Source organism: Myiozetetes cayanensis, unplaced genomic scaffold, assembly GCF_022539395.1.
Source record: "Myiozetetes cayanensis isolate MyiCay16 unplaced genomic scaffold, myiCay2020 scf9, whole genome shotgun sequence".
NCBI classification, from domain to species: domain Eukaryota; kingdom Metazoa; phylum Chordata; class Aves; order Passeriformes; family Tyrannidae; genus Myiozetetes; species Myiozetetes cayanensis.
The window spans coordinates 1,264,858-1,284,802 of NW_026088185.1; the positions used below are offsets into that span (position 1 = coordinate 1,264,858).

The 19,945-nt window shown below is 46.5% G+C and overlaps 1 protein-coding gene across 12 annotated transcripts in view; it reads left to right on the forward strand.

Annotated features, from left to right (window-relative positions):
• AGAP1 (ArfGAP with GTPase domain, ankyrin repeat and PH domain 1) overlaps positions 1 to 19,945 on the forward strand; it is a 284,552-nt gene that overhangs the window by 232,999 nt on the left and 31,608 nt on the right. For all 12 annotated transcript variants that reach the window (XM_050340528.1, XM_050340529.1, XM_050340532.1 and 9 more), the window contains 3 exons: positions 6,324 to 6,478; positions 7,935 to 8,025; positions 12,679 to 12,901. In XM_050340528.1, the coding sequence (XP_050196485.1) occupies positions 6,324 to 6,478; positions 7,935 to 8,025; positions 12,679 to 12,901 (469 nt within the window). The remainder of the gene's footprint in view (positions 1 to 6,323; positions 6,479 to 7,934; positions 8,026 to 12,678; positions 12,902 to 19,945) is intronic.

Sequence of the window (19,945 nt, forward strand, 5' to 3'; positions counted from 1 at the left end):
GGTCATTAACCTTTGGTGATTTATATCACCCTCCTTTTTTTTTTACCACAATTACAGCTGGTTGCTCTCCCTGCCAAACAAAGTGTGGGCAGGAAACAAAACTGGGATTTTTATTCCAGCTTGTTAAGGCAGCTTTTTTTTAAGTATAATTTTATTTTGTTTCTCAGTCTAAACGTAAAATTATTACCTTTCAGAGCTGCTAAACTGCCTTTTTTCATTCCTCTTCTTGCCTTTTCAATACAAAATGAGAGAAAATGATTGTCAGACAGTCATAAGTTTTGGTTGGGTTTTTTTCCCCCCCGCTTTCCTCTTTTTTAAATTTTAATTTTCCATACTGTTGCGGGGTTTTATCTCCCAGCCAAATTTTGTCTTCTAATCAGCGTGTTTGTTGTTCCAGGTTTGCTGCTTGAGAAGCTTGTGATTTTATACCTACCTGTTACTAAATCACAGCAGGGAAATAAATATATAGAATCCCCTTGTGTTGGACGGACAAAGGGGATTTTTTTTTTTTTTAGGGCAGGTCTATTTTGAGGGATCTTTCATCTCACTCATCAAACTAAGTGTCGAAGGCACCGTGGTATGGGAGCGTGGTCCTGCTGGCCGTGGCCCGGAGAGTTTGGAGGCACAGAATGAAATTCTAAAATTAGGGAAATGAATCTTTATTTTTTTGGATGTTTTCTGAGAGGCTGCGGTGGTGAGACGGGCAAATGTGGAGTTAATGAGCATGGTGGGCATTAAAGCCACGTGCTTTAGATAATTGTGCCTTCGAAAAAAGGGAACGGTGATGGGAAATGACAGCCCAGGGTAACAAATCTGCTTTGGTGCCCGGCTCGTGTTTGCTCAGTGGCACCAAAAAATATTTCCAACCCGCACAGCCCGGGTTCTAAAGCAGCAAACAGCCTCTCTGGTGATTTTTAATGCTATTTTTGGGTGTTCTGTGTGCTTCTAGGTAGCCAGTCCCGGGTTAGGGTAGAGAACTGTGCAGCTCAGGTGCTGCTGATGCCCACCTTGTCCCCCAGCCCGGAGCACTGAGTGGCACAGCCAGGTCCTTCCTTGGACAGCTCCAGGGATGGGGATTCCACCACTTCTCTGGGCTGCCAGTGCCTGACCACCCTTTGCAGCAGCAATTCTTCCTGGTGCCCTCAACCTGCCGTGGCACAGCTTGAGGCTTGTCCTCTTGTCCTGTCACTCGTTCCCTGGGCAAAAAGGCCAACCCCACCTGGCTCCACCCTCCTGTCAGGTGGAAAGGAGGTATAAAAATTGCACAGCTCTGTCCTCCCATCAGTGTTTATCCTTGCAAGAAATCTTAGTCTCGTGAATTTTAGGATTTGCCTGAACTCTTAGTTCTCAGGTCTGGGTTTTTTCTATGGGAAGCCACTGACAGGTGACAAAGTCCCACCTGCTCCCTATTGCAGGCAGCCCAGGCTTTAAGCAACCCTTTAATTCTCCAGGGGGAAAATATCTAGTATCAGTGAGTTATGCTTAAAACAAACCCCACTCTGGTTTTAAGACCTGCTGGAGTCATTTGTACCTGCTATCATTGTAGTACTATTAAAATACAGAATTATTTCTCCTGTGTCAACAGACTGAAGGCCAGGTTGGACGGGGCTTGGAGCAACCTGGGCTAGGGGAAGGTGTCCCTTTCCCATGGCAGGGAGTGGAATGAGGTGAGCTTTAAGGTCCCTTCCCACCCAAACTAGGCTGGGATTCTGTGATTTTACTGTTTTGCAGCAGAGTGGAAAGGATCATCTTTATGGAGTTTAATGCCCGTGCTCCGCATGCTGTGGTTTAACCTGCATAAAGACATTAAATCTTCATTTTTCCACTCTCCACAGCTACATGTGTGATTTTAAACAGTGCTGGGTCGGATGTGCCAGGCACTGATGGGCAGCCTTTAGTTTGAATATTCATGAAGCCCCAAACTCCCTTTGGTTTCAGAGTTAGTGATGCCTTTGCTGCCTGTGCAGGAAGTTACATCCTGTACAGACTGAATTTTTAAAGTTTTTTTAGAAGTCTTGGCACCCAAATAAAACAAGCCCATATGGTAGGGGGGGTTTCAGTGCCTTTCATCACCAGTTTGTCACTCGTGGGTAGCAACAGAAAACAATATTAAATTCTTCCAGTGGAACACAACCTTGATCGAGAGCTGTGGGCCAGCGAAAGCAGAGCTCTGTTGTCCTGATAGGGTTGATTTTCAAAACTAATTAGATTTAGACACTGGGTTTGGAGAGGGGAGAGAAGTATTAGCATAGCCATGCCCAGTGGGACATGGCACAAATATTTCCTTAATTGAGGCTGCTAATAAACATACTTCTCTGCCAAGTTGGGGGGGTAATTTACACTGAGTGGCGAAAGGTAAGGAGAGTTAAGCGTTACACAGGATATAAATAACACAAACTGTGTGATGTAAACATCTCCTGGTGCGTGGCAGGGCACCTCAGCAGCTCCTGGTTGCCACCCTTTTGAAAGGATGGGGGGTTACGAGGACGGTGCTTGAGCAGAAGAGCTTTTTGCAAGAGGGAGGAGGGCGTGATGAAAAGGGAGCTTGGCTTGGAAGCCAGAGCATTTATTTATTTGTTTATTTGCTTTTATTTCTGATTCTGGCAAAACATTTGCTGAATGCCTGTGAGAAACGCCCTAAGACTGGCAAGTTTCTGATTTATACCCACGAAGATGGTTGGATTTGATGATCTTGGAGGTCTTTTCCAGCCTGAACGGTGCTATAGTTTTATGATTCTGCAACAATAGGAATATTTCTTTGTTTAAAAGCTACCTTTTGGGATGGATGTAATGGATGTACTTTCTCACTGTGCAGTGCCTGGCAGAGAAGAGCCCTTGCCTTCTGTTGACTTTCAGTGCTGAAAGGTTGGGCCAGGTGATCCTTGAGGTGATCCTAACCCTAACCTTCCAACCTGATACTCAGTGATTTTGTGACTTTGAACCTGTGTTTGTGCTTGTTCAAACACTGGTGCAAGGTGTCCATGGCTCTTTATACAGGTCTTAATACTGAGAATAAAATAGGTTGGATGCAGAAATTGATACCAAACTGATTCATGCAGGTTCTTTAGAACAGCTCTTGCCAGATACCAAGAGGCATCACTGCTTCTGGACATGTGTTTTCCCTACATTTTCATCAACTTAATTGAGTTCTCTGGAACAAGTTAAAGACTAATTGTATCCTGTGGTAATTTTCAGTGTAGTTTTCTAAATCTGATCTCTGTGACACACCACAAACACAGGACTGTGCCTAAATGTTTGTTGTTCTCCTGCACAATCCTTTGCTTCTCAGAAACTGTGTCTCTGGTTTTCCAGAAGTGGGTGGGCTGTGGCAGTGTCTGGCTTTTGGTAGAGCAAAATAAATGTGAACTTGGGTTAAATGCAGTAACTTTGACTATGGAAGGATGATGGTGAAAAGGGTATCATGGAATCCCAGACTGGTCGGGGTTGGAAGGGACCTCAAAGCTCATCCAGTGCCACCCTCTGCCATGGGCAGGGACACCTTCCACCAGCCCAGGTGGCTCCAAGCCCCTTCCAACCTGACCTTGGACACTTCCAGGGATCCAGGGGCAGCCACAGCTTCTCTGGGCAACCTGTGCCAGGGCCTGCCCACCCTAATGTGCAGCATCAACAGTGGAATTGTGTAACTAAAATGCATGGAGTGCACACCCACTTCCACTAGCAGAAAAAGATCCCTTATGCTTTAGGTTCCATGTCATCACAGTCTCAGAGTTCTGGCTCATTTCCCGTCCCAGCCACCCCTCCCACTCTAAAAAAAAAAAAAAAAAAAAAGGCAAAACAAACAACAACAACACTTTAGACATCTCCTGTTGGTAATAACTTCCAAATGGAAGTCAGTGGCAGCTGGTTCTTCACACTTTAACCCTTCCTCTGCTGCCCTTCCAGGAAATAATTGATGACTGATTGGCCCATTAACCTTTTTTTTTTTTTTTAAAAAAAAAAAGTTTGACAGCCTGAACTTGTGTAATGAGGAGGGATTCCTGGTGAAATCAGGCTGATGGCTGAGTTGCTTGCCCCTGAGGATGCAGAATTAGCCCCGTGGGACCTCGTCTGCATAGAAACTGGACACAATTAGTGTAATATCCGGTGTTATTAATGTAGTTTGGAGTAATTGGGCAGGTTGATTTCGACAGGTTGATGGTGCTAAAATACTATTATAGTGGACCTTTCTGTGAATAACTGTTAAACATGGAAAACTGTTTAATAAAATTTTGTGATTGGGCTCACAGGGATTTGAATAGCACAACCTATAATTCGAACTGAGGAGTGAGACTGAACAATTTCATCCTGCTGCCTGGATCCTCCTGTTCCCCTGTGCAGTGGTTGAGGGTGTACAGGTTTGCTCCTTGTCTTTTGTGGGCATTGCCTGATCAGGTGTAGAAGACCTTAACTGTGTGATCCTACAGCAGACAGTGCACAGGGCTGAACAGAATTTGTTGTGGAGTGGTTCCTCTTGCATCTTGCTCAGGAACAGGAGGGCTCTGTTTGATAAATGAGGCTTTTCCCGTGATTTGTTGTCGGAACGTTTTGGGTACCGATTCTCCCTGTTTGTTTGTAACACAGTGCTGCTAAAATAGAAAAGCAGTTGTAGCTGTGCAGCTGGATCATTCATGTTTGGCCTGAGGGAACAACGTGGAGCTGTGTCAGGGGGGATTTTGGCTGGATCTCAGGGAAAGGTTCTTCCCCCAGAGGGTGGTTGGCACTGAACAGGCTGCCCAGGGCAGTGGGCACGGCCCCAAGGCTGCCAGAGCTCCAGGAGGGCTTGGATAACACCCTCAGGGACAGGGTGGGATTGTTGGGGTATCCTGGGCAGGGCCAGGAGTTGGACCTTGTGGGTCCCTTTCAGCTCAAGATATTCTGGGAGTCCATGATTTCTTTTCCCACTTACTCCACAAACTATGTTTTTAGTAAAACTGCTACTTCAAGTGCTCTCCTGCTCCTGAAAATAAGCTTCAACTCCATGTTTTTTCCCACCTCAAGGTGCAAAGTAACCTTCTGCTAAGGTGGAGTTTATCCAAGCAAACCCGACTGGCAGTGGCAGCAGCGCTGCCTTTAAAGCCCGTGCTGGATTTGTCCCTCGTCTGTGCATGCCAGGGGATGACGAGGGACCAGGGCAGTTCGTGGCTCTGAATGTGTAATAAGCCATTACCAGACAAAATGCTCTTTCTAAAGCTCGTTATGGCCGATGTTCACCAGAGTTTTGTGCTCTGTTATTCTTTTCTTTCATGCTTCGTGCCAGCCCCTTCCCAATTCCACTTGCTCTGTTTTCAGCTTCCTTGATTTTTTTTTTTTATTTTAATTTGCCGTTGGTGTCCCATGTGTGGGTAGAGTGTGTGTCCATTTATTGCAGTTCTGCTGGTATTTTCTTGTGCTGCTCCTCTGGCCTGAATACTTGTCCTTATCCTGCAGTAGCCCTAAGGATATTTCACTGACCCTCTCTGCTGGCTGCTCAGATCATTTTCTCATCTCCCATGTCGAACGTGAATGTTCAATAGGTTGAACTGATTTTAATCCTATATTATATCCCAGTGATTATTATTATTATTATTATTATAATCCCAGTATTTATGCTGTACAGGAGGAAATGTACACATCTGCTTTAATATATTTGTGCATGTAAAAACTGCTTGAAAGAAGAGGGTAAATTGTTACATTTTCTGTAGTGTCAGCTCTTTATAGTCCATTCATATTTTATTTTGTGGCACACTTCGATTTTTACATTATGTAGCTCTTAGCAGGTCAGGTTTAAATCTAAACACTGCTTGTTGGCCACTTTTATGTTCGAGAAAGGCACAGACTTGACACCAAACTCACAAACACACCCAGGAAACTGAGTATTTTCCCAAACCAGGGCTTTATCTGCATAACATTTGGAGGGAAAAATCAGTGGATCCATATGTTATTTCCTGATGCCTTGTACAGAGATCCAGGCTCAAACCTTTGTGTGTTCTGGAATCCCAGAATGGTTTGGGCTGGAAGGGACCTTAAAGCTCATCCAGTGCCACCCCTGCCATGGGCAGGGACACCTTCCACCAGCCCAGGGTGCTCCAAGCCCCATCCAGCCTGGCCTTGGGCACTTCCAGGGATCCAGGGGCAGCCCCAGCTTCTCTGGGCAACCTGTGCCAGGGCCTGCCCACCCTCCTAGCCAAGAATTCTTTCCCAATATCCCATCTAAACCTGCCCTCCTTCAGCTTAAAGCCGTTATATTATACCGCTGAAATTCTCATCAACCAAGCTTGTTTAAGCTGATTGTCAATACCCTTAACTCAATCTCTTCTTCCTATTGCAATTTTTTTTTTGTTCAGAACAAGAGGAGAACTTCGAGTTCATCATCGTCTCTCTCACCGGCCAGACTTGGCACTTTGAGGCCACCACCTACGAGGAAAGGGACGCCTGGGTCCAAGCCATAGAGAGTCAGATCCTGGCCAGTTTACAGTCATGTGAGAGCAGCAAGAACAAGGTATGGTGCCCAGAGTAACACTGAGAATAGCTGGGGAAGGTTGGGTGACCATTCGGATGAAAGCAAAGTCAAGAATTCTGAATTTTAAGCCTGTGCTCCTGGAGGAATGTGTGTGTTACACCCACAGCAGAGTTGGGCATTTCTGGGGGAAACATGGCCTAAGAGGAGCAGGTTTCTACCTTGAAATGTATGATGGCAGGAGGGATTTGTTCTCCTGTCCTGGCAAAATAAATGTTTAAAATCTGAGACATCTTCAGCCAGTGCTCATGTTTGGGAGAACTCCTGCATCTTCAGTCAAGGTGTCTGCAAATGCTTCACAGTTGGAGTGCAAGGTGCTGAGTGGTGGTTGAGGGAGAGAAATGGGCAATAACTGTTCAGACCTGTAGATCCTTTGATATTACCCACCCAGCAGTTGTCTTTCATGATTTTATATTGCAAGGAGGAGACTCATATTTTGAATTTAATGCCTGCTTTCCTTGCCCTGAGGTACCAGAGCAGATCAAACACCAGTCACTACCATCATCACAATATAGTTTACTTCCCATTTTGATTTTAAAAGGTGCATTTATTTCCAATATGCATTACTGAGGTGGAGGAAAATCACAGTGTACGTGTTTTCTTGCTTTTTGTGGATTCACACATTCTGATGTGTGTTAGGGGAGCAAAGAGCAGGGACTTTGCACCTTGACAACTACACAGAAATATTGCTACAAAAGAGGATAAAGAGTGGCTGGTGAGTGGCTCAGAGAGGTTCTCAAAGCATGTCAGAAGAACTGGCTGGAACAGCAAAGGGCAGGTTTAGGAGGTGTCCCATGGAGGAGGTGTCTCCACCTGAAAGACCCCGTCCTTGTCCTGCTTGAATCACTTTGTCTCCAAGAGTCCAGCCCTTGGTGCAGGTCACAGTTGGCTTCTCAGAGAGCCCTCCAGACACTTCAGCTGGGTAGAGCTGAACTGTTTGTATGTTGTGACAGCCTCTCCAGGTCCAGGTAGAGGGTCACTGGCAGGTCATTGTGGAGAGAATTCAGATGGGAGCCGTCAGATGAAATCTTGACCTTTTCATGATAAAAAGGTTTCAGCCGCTTTTGCAAACCACCCCTTCGTCTTCATTAGCAAAAGCATGCACATCAATAAAAGAAATTGATCCCAGGAAATACTGTCCTTATTTATCTCCAGAAGCAAACCTGCACTGTGACTGCTGTTCTTGGGAAGGGGGGATCATTCCCACGCTCCATTTTCCTCCGTGCGGTCTCCCCTCTTGTTAGAGCCCAGGCTGGAGCCCCCAGAAGCCTCGGGGGTGCCAAAACATCACTATTTCTTGAGAGGCAAACCCAAGACTTGAGGTTCCTTGCTGACATTCCTTCGGCCTCGCTCTGAGCTGTGTGTTTGCTGACGTTGTGTCTCCTCCCTGTGCTGGGCCCTGCCTTGTGGCTGATCCCTTTTCCTCCCCTCTCCGCAGTCCCGCCTGACGAGTCAGAACGAGGCCATGGCCCTGCAGTCCATCAGGAACATCAGAGGCAATTCCCACTGCGTGGACTGTGAAGCACAGAGTAAGTACAGCCACTGACTCTGAGCAAACCGACCTCTTCTCCTTGGCCAAGGCTCTGCTTGGCCAAGACTCGTGTGAACGCCCACCAGAGGCTCTGTCTTTTCGGTGTTACATCCCAGATGCTGTTTGCACGTTCCTTCTCCATTGTGGAGTTTGCTTAATCAGACTTATTTGATGTTAATTTATACCTAATATAGGCTGCATTGGGTGCACCCTGATTTTTTGCCCCTTGCTGTTTCACGTGGCACTTTAAATGTCAGCATTTCTGTACTTTCCTGTGAGGATAAGGAAGAAAGTTTGCTTTTGGACATCAGTTACTTCCATTTTCCTCCTTTGAGGGCACATGTGCCATGGTAATATTTTCAAAGAGGCAGAGCTTGATTGGTCTTTCTTTGGTTTGGCTTTTTAGGGTTACCTGTCAGAAGAAACCAAAGTCATTGCTCATTATATCTTGATACTAGAAAACTGATTTGAGATTATTTTTTTCTTCCCCTTTGTGTTTCTTTCTCTTTTTTTTTTATTTTCTAAAACATATACTTAGTGTTCAGAAGAGTGTTCTCGAGAATACTTTGAGCTGTGGTTCACCTCACTAACCCCAGCTCAGGTCATTATTCTGGTGCTCTTTAGTTCCTGGGGTTTGCAACAAAGCCACAAAAAGGAAGTTCTCCTGCTCTAAAGCAATTAGTTGTGGGAGCTGAAGGATTGAGAACTTGTGCATTTTTATTTCTTTGATATTTGGAAGTGAGAACTTTTCTTGCCATTTTTGCACATGTTTAAAATTGAAAAATATTCGTTTATTTGGGGTGTGTATATATATGTATTTTTTTAAAAAATTTGCTGTTTAGGGTTTTGACTACTGGTCTAAGCCATTCTGACATCCCAGTTTAAGATGGACATTCATACACAAGTGCAAGTGCTTTTGCACAGTTTGGTCTTTATGTTCCACTCGAGGTGGAACTCAGCACGTGGTAACAAGGGACAGTGTTGGTTTGGCTGGTATTTTAACACCCACAACCCAAAGCCACTCTCATTTATCAGTGTTCTTTCACACAGACCTGGTGGTCGTTGAGATTTCCACCAGGGCTTTGATGTGGTGCAGGTAGAAGGCAGGTGAGGTGGTGGTGCTGTGGAGGAGAAGGGATGGGGTCTGTGAGTGACCTACATGTATATTTAGCTCATTTGATGTACTCACTGCTGCCTGTGAGCAGAGCACGGGGGGAGTGGAGCTCATTCCTGCTCCAGTCTGGCTGTTCAGCTGTGGGTGGCATTTTCCTAGCCCCTGCTAACTAGATACATAATATTTCATATTTACATATTTTGTAAATATATATGTTTCTAATATAAATATTTTGTAAATAATATTTCTGGTAGTTTTACTTTGGCTTTATATTGATATTTTATAAATATATATATATGAGGGTTATAATTTATATATTTTAACGTGCAATCCCTTCACTGCAGACAACTTCACACACACACACAGGGGAGGTGAACCTCAGCCTGCTGCTTTTTCTACAGGTCTTGCTTTATTCCCTTTCCTCCCTTCCTGCCCTACCTGGCAGGTCCTCACCCCCAGAAGCCTCAGCTCTCCTGTGGAACACTTACGTAGTTTGCATCTCCACAGAGCCAGATGTTTGGGAGCAAAGGAATATGAGATGTTGCCATCCCTCAGCTCTGCTCAAGGGCCATCAATCTTCCACTTCAGAATTCTCACTCTCCCTCTCTCTAGAGCTCTTTGCCTTTTTTAGCACTTCATGCAGCACTTTTGTTTCTCCAGGGAATTTCTGCCTTGCTGGATGTTATTCCAGCAGCAGCTGCGTGCTGCCAGCATCCCAACCCTTTGACAGCTTCCAGCTAAAGTTGGGCAAAGTTCTTATTTTTCTAACATGCCCATCCTAGAGCAAGAGGTGAGGCCAAGTGCTCTTTGGGTGCTGGAGTTTTTGCACAAGATCTGATTTCATATTTCAGAAGGAAACTGGTGGTGCCTTTTCCCAGAGCGCTTTCTCTGTCTGGAGGAGTCACTGAAGGGAATTAAATTGCTTAGGCAAACCCAGCTAAATTTTCTGGAGTTCTGCCTCTTCCAGTCTTACACAGATGAGAGGATAAACACGAGTCACTGTTTTGAGGTGCCTGGAAAACAGGGAGGGCTTAAAAACAGTCTCATCGTGAGTTTTCCAGCCCGGGAGTCTCATCACTTACTCTGGGGTATTTTGTATTTGAGAGCCAAACACCAAAGTAATAATCTGGGCAATCCTGTCCCACCCATCACTAGATACAGTTTTATGTGCAGAGTAGAAAAAAAAACCACAAACCTCTCAAGGAATAGGAGAGTTACAGACTTTTCTCTCTCTGCTGTGACTCGAGATGCCTTCACCCCTGCTGCTTCTTTCCCTGGCTCATCTGCTCCTCACTTCAGGGATTTGCTCTGCTCAGCCCATCTGACACCTGCTGAACTCAGATTTTAGCATGGCAAAGCCTTTCACCAGCCTCCTTGGATCCAGAGGGATGAAGGAGACAGTGGGAGGGGTTATTCTCCCGAAAGAGCTTTCTCCTGCAAATGATCAACCTGATTGAGGTGCAGGGCACAGTGGGGAGGAGGCTTTCAGGGGAAGAGAGAGCCAAACATTTTGGAGAATGTTTTGGACAGCTGAAAATTGCTATCTGGATATATTCAGTGATGCTAAAACCCTCATATTTTGATTGACAAATTGTAAATAAGTAAAAGAGGGGACAGCAGCTTTATAGCACATCTGGCTCCTCTGAGGGGGTTTTTCTTCCTTTTACCATCAAACCTGGATGTCCATTCTGAAGCAGAGCCTGCCCTGTGCTTGTAAGTATTGTGAGCATCCTCCAGTTCAGAATTACTGTTGGCATGAACAGGAAAAGGGAGCTGGTATCATCATCTTAAAAGAAAAAATCCCATCTTGAATAGCTAGAGCTTGTTAACCACGTGTGGTTTCTTTGGTATGAATCGGTGAGAACAATTTTCACTTCTGTAACAAGTTCAACCCTTGCCTTTCCTCATTTGCCACCTTCACACTCATTCTGAGTCGCAGGTTGCAAATTTTAAATTTTTATCTGCTGTATTTTAAGTTTATACCAACAAATTGCTGTTTTGGTGGGGTTTTAGTGTGTTTCATATTGTTTCCCCCACTGGCAAAACAACACTGGAGGTGATCTGAAGAACTGTTCAGGAAAGGATTTTATCCTGGTTGTCACATCAAAAGCTTGGAAAGCATGGCAGGAGTTCAGTCTCACCTTATTTTTTGGAGTTCTGGAATGCTGTATATGTATAATACAGATGTTATATTATCTGTAGTATAAGGCCTGTTATGGACAGAAACTTTTAAACAAAAGATGTGTTTTTCTGCTCAAGGGGAATAAGATGGGGGATTTTTCTTCTTGGAGATGCTTTTGGATTTCTGTGGACTGACTGAAAAATGTCAATCAGTGAATCAAAGTCCCACGGTGAAATGTGGAACTTCTCAATTAAAATGACCTGCTTTCCCTTCCTATCTTTTGTCCAAACATGACATGGCAGAGAACTACAAAATGGGGTTTTTTCCATGTATTTTGGTTGCCAAAAATAACTTTTCAATTTTGGTTTGCACAAAGTTAAAATGAGTCTTTGGATTAAATATTCCTGAAAGGAAAATAACGCTGGAAATACATTTTCTATCAGCTCTAAATTTTATTTAGGTAAGAATAAGAATTTCCTGCCCTCTTTAGTTAATTACCATTTTCCTGCTTGGCATTTGGGATAGTCCTTTGGGATGCACAGGCATGAAGAGAAGATCTGACAGAATGGGGAGAGGCAAAAAAACCAACAAACATTCCTCTCATGTGTCTTCAGTTGTGTTTGTGAAAGTGACTGTTTGTTGGAGAGAGGATGATTCCTACAAATCTGGATTAAAATCACACGGGGCAGTGGCAAAAGAGTTGAACCATGCTGGGAAATGGAATTTCCCGTCTTGCATCAGGTTTGTCCCAGCACTACCTGTTTGTGGGGTTATTCTGGGTGGGTGGAATCCTTCTGGCTCAAACACTAAAAACCTGGGCTGTTCCAAGTGTCCCATTTCCATCTTAGTGCTGATCTTGGAGATGGAAACACCCCCAGAGTGTGCCTGGTGTAAGAGCCATGTGTAGCTGATGCTATAGGTGGGTGTTGAGGCCTTTTATGTGATTAGCAAGAGAGAACTTTGTTGTTGTTGTTCCATGGTTTTTTGTTGTTGAGCTTTTTGTGCTTTGATTGTTTTTTTTTCTCCTTTTCCCCTTGTAGTTGGCTCCAAGCAGCTCAGGATCCTTGGGGAGGGCCTTTCTCCACTGCTTCCTCACCCGCTGCCCATCACTGCAGTTATATTTTCTTTGTTTCTCCCTTTCTCTCTAATTCGTAGTTTTCTTTTGACTGGAGGTGGAGTGATACACCTTTTGAGACACCCCACTTTTTGTTGTTTTTTAAAAAAAAAATAATCCTTGAGGGTTTCTCAGAAGGGTTTGGATCTCCACTGGGATCTCCACTGACCCCACTCCAGACCTCCCCGCTGCGCTTTCGGACAAGCCACCCCCGGAGCCAAGCTCTTCACCCTCAAGCATCACCTGCAGAGTTCTGTTGTGGGTGTCGCCGTCCTAACCACCCGTGTCCCTCCTCCCACAGACCCTGACTGGGCCAGCCTGAACCTGGGAGCCCTCATCTGCATCGAATGCTCAGGGATCCACCGCAACCTCGGCACGCACCTGTCCCGCGTGCGCTCCCTGGACCTGGACGACTGGCCCATCGAGCTCATCAAGGTGATGTCGGCCATCGGGAACGAGCTGGCCAACAGCGTGTGGGAGGAGAACAGCCAAGGCCACATGAAGCCCTCGTCGGACTCCACGAGGTGGGTTTTGCTCGGTTCCATCCCACAGCAGGCTGGGAGGGTGAGGGGGAATGTGTGATGCTGCTATTTTTAACACTCCCCTCGCTGCGTGCCTCGTACAAATCATTATTTATATCCTCTCTGCGTGCCCCGGGGAAGAGCAGGTGTCCGAGTTGGGGGTGTCAGAAGTTGAGTGACCCCGTTACTTCGTCCCCCTCTCTTGTGAAGGTTTCCTCAGCGGCTCGGCGGTGTTTTTGTTCGGTGGCTGCCCGGCAGAACAGTGGGAGATGGAAACCTCCCGCCTGGCTCTTCCTCAGCCCAAATTACCCTGCCCTGTGTTCCTTTGTCTCGCTCGGCCACAAAGTTCCTGGCTCTTGGGCTGTCACTTTGTGATTAATAATCTGCCTTCAGAAGTTCGAGCTCGCTCGGGAGTTTGGACCTGGCTGTCGGGTCTCTGGGTTCTCCTCACAGATGTTCAAAGTCCTGCTCACTGTGGACTTGATTACTACTTTTTATGTGATATATGTGAAACCATGAGCTGGTGGGGGCGTGGGGGGTGTGTTTCCTGTGAGAACAGCATTTTACCTACGTCTCATAGCTCCAACACAGTGAAAAGTCTGTCTGTGATCCATTGTCCTACCAGAACCTAAAGGTTTCTGTGCTTAATTTTACCTGCTCGGTGTCAAAGAAAAGGTGTTTTGAAAATGTTTTGGTGGTTTCAGTGGGTTTGAGGTGGCTGGCTGTGACATAACTGGCTTGGGCGAAGCAGGGTGACCTCTGGCAGGGGGTTCAGGCAGGAGAAAGACCTGCTGGGCCAGGCTTTGGGGTTGGCTTCAGAAGGGTCTGACAGGGGAGCTCCATCCCAGGATGGAGGTTCAGCTCCCAGTGCTGCCTCCTGCACACGAGAAAACTCAGCGGGAATTCTGACCTGACTTTTGTGGATGTGTATCTCGGGATCCTGCCTTTTCCAGGTGAAGTGACAGGTGAGCCTGGGCCACCTCCCGTGGTGCAGGAGTAGGTTTGTACTGTGTTGTGCGTGATCAAGTCAACTGTTTCTTGTTGCTTTATTTCGTTAGCCCTGAAAAATGAATTTGTGGTGCCACCTTTGGTTCGTCTTCGAGAATGAAGGCACTACATTAATCAGGCTACTTAGATGAATCACTGCATGTAAGAGTGCTCAGGGAGACCTAAGGAGAAGGTTTGTTCAGACAGAAAGGAGATTCCTGCTGTAGGTGTGTGTTTTATTAGACAGGTAACATAACGATTTCATCAGGTAGATTGAAATGAACTTTGGGTCATTAGCGTCACTGTAATCCAGAGTTCTCATATTCCTGCACCTGACAAATATATGTTGCTCCTTACTACTGAGGGGAGCTGGAGAGATGCCTCAGTTCTAAATACTTGCAAGGAAAAGGCTTACACTCAATTGGTATTTAAATTAAAAAAAAAAAAATCACATTATTTTAGTAGTCATGTAATAAACATCATGAAAAATCTAAAATCCGTGTGACTGTGATAAAAAGAGCACCATCCATTTGAATAATGAATAATCCCAAATAATTCATTTGGGATTGAGTTTTACTTCTAGAAAATCAACTTTGTTCTCTTTGTATTTCATGCTCAGGGCTTATTTTAATTCTCCCGCTTTGTTTCTGTACACCTTCGTGGTTATATTCACCTGCTTCTGATTTCCACCGACATCACTGCACTTTCTTTCCTGCTCTGTAACATTTTGGGACAAAAAGATTCATTTTATGAATAGGAATGTCCAGCTCTGTGTCCACGTGCACAGTTGTGTGATGGAAGAGGTGCTAGAAAAAGTGGAATTAAGATGATGTGAAAATTTTCCCACAAAGCAATTGTAATCTTCCTTTGCTGCTCCCATCCTTCTGCTGTTTGCAGCAGGGACCGAAATGAGATTTTTTTTTCACATAAATACCACAAAGCTCCGCTTTTTTTCCAAGTGCGTGCCTGCTTTTGTGCTTTACCTTGGTCTCTGCCAGCATCACAACCCTTCTGTCCGAGCTGTGACAAGAAAATAAGTTCAGGTTGTTCAGGTAGGAGTCGTGTGTGCCGTCTCCTCAGTGCTGTTTGGAGCTGGGCATGAGGAATCCCATTGGAAGCAGTTAAAATGCACTTTAAAGGGGGTTTAAACAACCCCTCTTTTTTTGCTGTTGGGGATGGAAGGGGAGAGAGGCAACTGAAGCTGAGGGACTGGGGGAAGGGGCAGGAAAGTAAGTGAGAGGAAATAATTTGGGGAGCTGAGATACGGAGAAGGGATAGAGGGAGAGCAAGGATGTTTGGAGATGAGGGAAGATGGAAGATGAGCAAAACCCCTTCTTGAAGGGGAAGAAAGCTGAGAGCTGGTGCTGGGGGGCTCCAGGAGAGCTGAGGAGGGACTTTGGACAAGGGCACAGGGAATGGCTTCCCACTGCCAGAGGGCAGGGTTAGATGGGGTATTGGGAAGGAATTCTTGGCTATGAGGGTGGTGCAGGCCCTGGCACAGGTTGTCCAGAGAAGCTGTGGCTGCCCCTGAATCCCTGGAAGTGTCCAAGGCCAGGCTGGACGGGACTTGGAGCCACCTGGGCTTGTGGAAGGTGTCCCTGCCCATGACCTGTGCTCCCAAAACCTGGGAGATCCCACCAACCTTGGGGGTCCCACCACACCTGTGCTCCCAAAACCTCCCCCAGGGGGAGGTTTTGGGAGCACAGGTGTGGTGGGACCCCCAAGGAAGCAATGTGGGATGAAGCAGTAGGCGAAGCAGAGCTCAGTGGCAAGCAGGAAAAGTTGGTGAGGCAGCAGAAAACCCAAGCAGAGGCAGATCCTGAGTGTGAAAGGGAACGGGGACCACAGCTGGCCTTGAACAGGAGGTGTCCGTGGGTCCATGAGTAGGTCAGCTTTGGAAAAGCTGGTAATTGGTTCCAGCAATTACCAGAGCCCCGAGAGCCGCCGCTCAAACTTCGGGAGCCCCCGTGACAAATTGGAGCTGACTGCTGGCGCAGGAGTATCGACTTCCCCACTTCCAAACAGGGGCATCATTAGTCAAGAAAAGCATCTTTTAATTACTGGCAGGAAGAAAAAAAAAAAGGAAAAAAAAAGAAAAAGGGGGGGGGGGGGTGGAAAAAAGATCTCTCAGTATGGATCCTGCAACAAGCACCAGTTTTTTTGCGAAGTGTATTCGATATTAAATTTATTGTCTTGGAGGTGAGGGGGGGAGAAAGGCAGAGCTTGCCCGCGGTCCCTCCCTCGGTGACACGGGTTTGATTTGGAGTGAGAAGTCAAATTAGAGTAAATCAATGCTGCGACAATTAACCGGGGCTGGGGATGAGATCAGGACTCTCCTCTAATTGCTATTGATACTGTTTTTGAGCCCGCTCCTGCCCAGCGGTGCTGTGGAGTGCTGTGGCACACGAGTATCCCGGCGGGAATATGGAGAGGTGGGGAAGCCAACCTAGGGGCTCTGTGCCCATGTGCCACCCGGGCCTTCTGCACTGGTGTTTGCCTTCCTTCTGGACACACCTCACGGGTTTTGCCATTTTCTCCACGTTTCTTCTCCTGCCCACGTGGGTTCTGTTTGCAGGCGCGGCTGCCACGCCATCGTGTTGCTGGGCCTTTGCCAAACGGGACGAGCTGCCACCATCCCCCTGCCCGCTCCAGGAGACGATTATCTGCTCCCTCACCCTCTTTGTCTGAGCTCCCCAGGTCTCCATCTCTGTCTCACTGGGGTGATGTGTCACCTCCACCAGCTGGAAGCTGCTGGGCGAGCGGAGGGAAGGCAGGGTCATGTCCCTGCCCCACTTCTTGTTTTCCTGCTCGAGTGATGCCAGATATCTGCATTAGCTACCCTGAAGGGCTCACCTTAAGTGCAAACCTTAAGAGGCTCCACCATTTTGGTATCTTTTTAAGAATATTCATAAACAGGACCAACATCCAATTCCATTAAACCTGTATTTTTTAAGTGATGGGTGGCAGAAGCTCAGGAGTAGCTCTAAGCTCTGCTCTTCAACCAGAGCATCTGCAGCAGTTGTGCTCAGGTTTTGTTTGCACAGGAGTCACCCTGTTTGTTCTGGGTGCCAGAGGGGGTAAGGACATGCAGTGCTGGCTGAGCAGGGTGGAGCTGGGAGCCGGCAGCGTCGGGGACTGCCTTTCACCTTTCGCCGTGAGATCCAGGTTGATCCCTCGCTCACTGATGAGCTGAGTTTAATGGTGTCGAGAAAACCTTGTGCAGCTCCACTGTGTTTAGCTGAGTTTTACAGTCCTGCACTTATAAAGCCTGGCTTGCTCTTCCGAGGCTGAGCTGGTTTCTGGGGGATGACTGATGAGCAATATTAGACCGTGTCTTCTGTGGAAAAAAAAATTCACCCGTTCCGTCTTTCTTTTTTCGCAAAAATAATTAATCCTTTATTACAGACAGCGCAAATAAAGGGCAAGCGCTGGGAAGCAGAGTGCTTGGGATCCCAGAATCGTATCCTGGGTCTGGTGAGGATGCCCTGCTCCATCCCTCTCTCATCTCTGGCTCCTCTTGGAGCCGCTGTTATGGTGCTGTTGGTCTTGGATTCCTGGCATAAGGCGGCAGCGTCGCAAATGGGGCCTGGGGGAGCGTCAGGACCTCTCTGTCCGCATTGTCAGCTCGGGTTTCTTGGCGGTTCTTGGCCTGATGAGGTCAGTGTTTTGTGCCTTTTCAATGCTCCTCCACGCTTGACACCTTTCCCGTTCCAGGGGTGGGGGAAGGGGGGTTTTTAAAAAAAAATTAAAAAAAAAAAAAAAAAAAAAAAAGGGAAGATTTTATTGTGAAGGGCTGACCAGAACCCATCTGCAGTTGGGTGGCATCTGCTCCCCACATGTCACTTCCCTCATTAACAAGCAATTGAATTAATTAAATGCTACTCAGAACACGCATAACAAGCTACCGGCAGTGTCCAAATTAGCACTGATAATCAAGGATGATTTCCTTTATTATCCTGCTAAGTGGTGTGCAGGCTCTGATCTCCCTGTCTGCCCTCATCTATTTACATACCCCCAGCTTCTGCCTTTAGAAGCCGAGGTTATCTTACCTAGTTAATTTGCCACGATCACCAAGCATGGCGGATTGATATTCCTGCCTCTGCTGAAGCAAACCCCCTCCTTTCTCCCCCTTTTCCTTCCTCCCCAAGCCTGGTCCTTTGTATCTCAAGCTCACTGATAAATTAAAAGCCACCCCTGTGGTCTCTCAAGTGAGTAATAGAGGCAGAAATTTCATTTTGCAACTGGCTGATTTAATGATCCAAAGGGTAATTAATGGCCTGATTATCTTAATGTTAAATATGTCCGGCAGCAATTACTGTGACCTCCCGCTTGTCAAGGTCCAGGCTATGCTCTTCTTTCAATTAAGTTCTCTGGGGCTTAATGGTATGAATAAACTCCTCTGATTCTATCATTCCGGACTCTGAGATTTAAGCGAGCTGGGGGCTCGTTTGGAGTTTTAATCAGCCCGTCTTCTACTTGAGCGATCAGAGTTAACAATTATAACAAGGACAGTTTAACTTTCTTTCTTTGCCCCCCCCCTCCCCTTCCCCTTTCTGCTTCTTTATATTATTTTTTTTTTATTATATTCTTTTTTTTTTTTTTGAGTGCTCGGAGGGGATTTTGTTGGCGGCAGCGGCAGCTTTGCCGGGCCAGTCTCTCCCTATATAAATTATCATGTGAATGCCGCTGTTTTTCCGTTTGACAGGCTTAATTAATTGGCAGGAGCGCCCGAAAATGACAGTGCCACTAATTGCAACTCCAAGTGCATTTCTGTCACCGCGGCAGGGCCTGTCACGGGCAGGGCCCGCTCCTCGCCACGCCGGGGCTGTGGGGACGTTCCCCGTTCGGGGTCTCACGTCTGGGCCGGGGATGTGATGGGATGTGATGGCCCAAGATGTGCCCGTGGGTTCTCCGGGCGCGGGGTTTGCTGGGCGAGAGTGACATTTACTGCCAGCGGAGTTCAGACAGCTGGGCTTCTGCCCACCCAGCAGCTGCTGAGGGTTTGGCTTAAAGGTTTGACTTAAAGGTTTGACTTAAGGTGTTTCCAGCCAGTCCCGTGAACGAGGGAGGTTTTGGGGAAGGAATTAATATAAGAGGAATTAAAATACAAATACTCCGGCAGAGTTGGTAACTCACTCCTGGTCTTCCTGGTGGCTGAACTGCGCCGAGCAGCACAGCCAGCGGTGAGCTGGAGTTCTTCTATTAGCTCTGTTTTGGACAGCAGATATTTCATAAGGGTAATGAGGAAAATGCATAAATTATTCGTTACGGCGTTTTCAAACACGGGCATAAATAAAAAAAGGCTGATTCGCTGCTGCCAGTGAACTCAAAGCTGTAAAAGTGAACCAGTCCTCACGTGCTGGATCGTGGGGGCTTCCAGATTGGAGTCTCTGCGTTGCTTTGCAATCAAATTTTTTAAAAAAAAAAAATAAGAATAAAAAAAATTTGTCACTTACCAGTAACTTCCAGGAAGTGCATCTAATAGGAGTGACTAAGTGAGGCAGATGGAATGTCGGCTGTGGTGGCTGCTGGTCAGAATTCAGGCCTTTGGAGGCCTGGGAGGCTCAGATGCAGCGCTCCAGAGAGGCAGGTTAGCGGAGCAGTGCGCTGTGTTTTACTGTCCTTGGAGCTGCCTGGCAGACCTTGTCACCCAGGAGCATCTGATCCAGGAAAGCACCGGTGCCTGTGCAGGCGTGGGAGATGCCTGGATGATTAAAAATCAAAACAAAACAACCACGGCGACACAAACCCCTCGACCCGGCTTGTCCAAGTTAATGAGCGCTTTTAGATAAAATGCTCCCCGGTTCAACTGCGCCTTCCTTGTGTGCAAATCTGCCCTTTGATAAAAGCTCAAATACTTTGTGAACAGAAGCCTGGCTTGCAATAATTATTATAATCCCTATTTTCCTGATTGGTGGTGAAAGAGAAACCTGCAAAGGCAGTATTCCTGTCTTCTTCAGCTGTGTATTAGAGCACTTGTTAAAAAGCAGAGGTGTAAAAACCACAATATTGTTCTTTTCAGTCTAAATAGCTTCAGAACCACTTTATGAAATCCTTGGA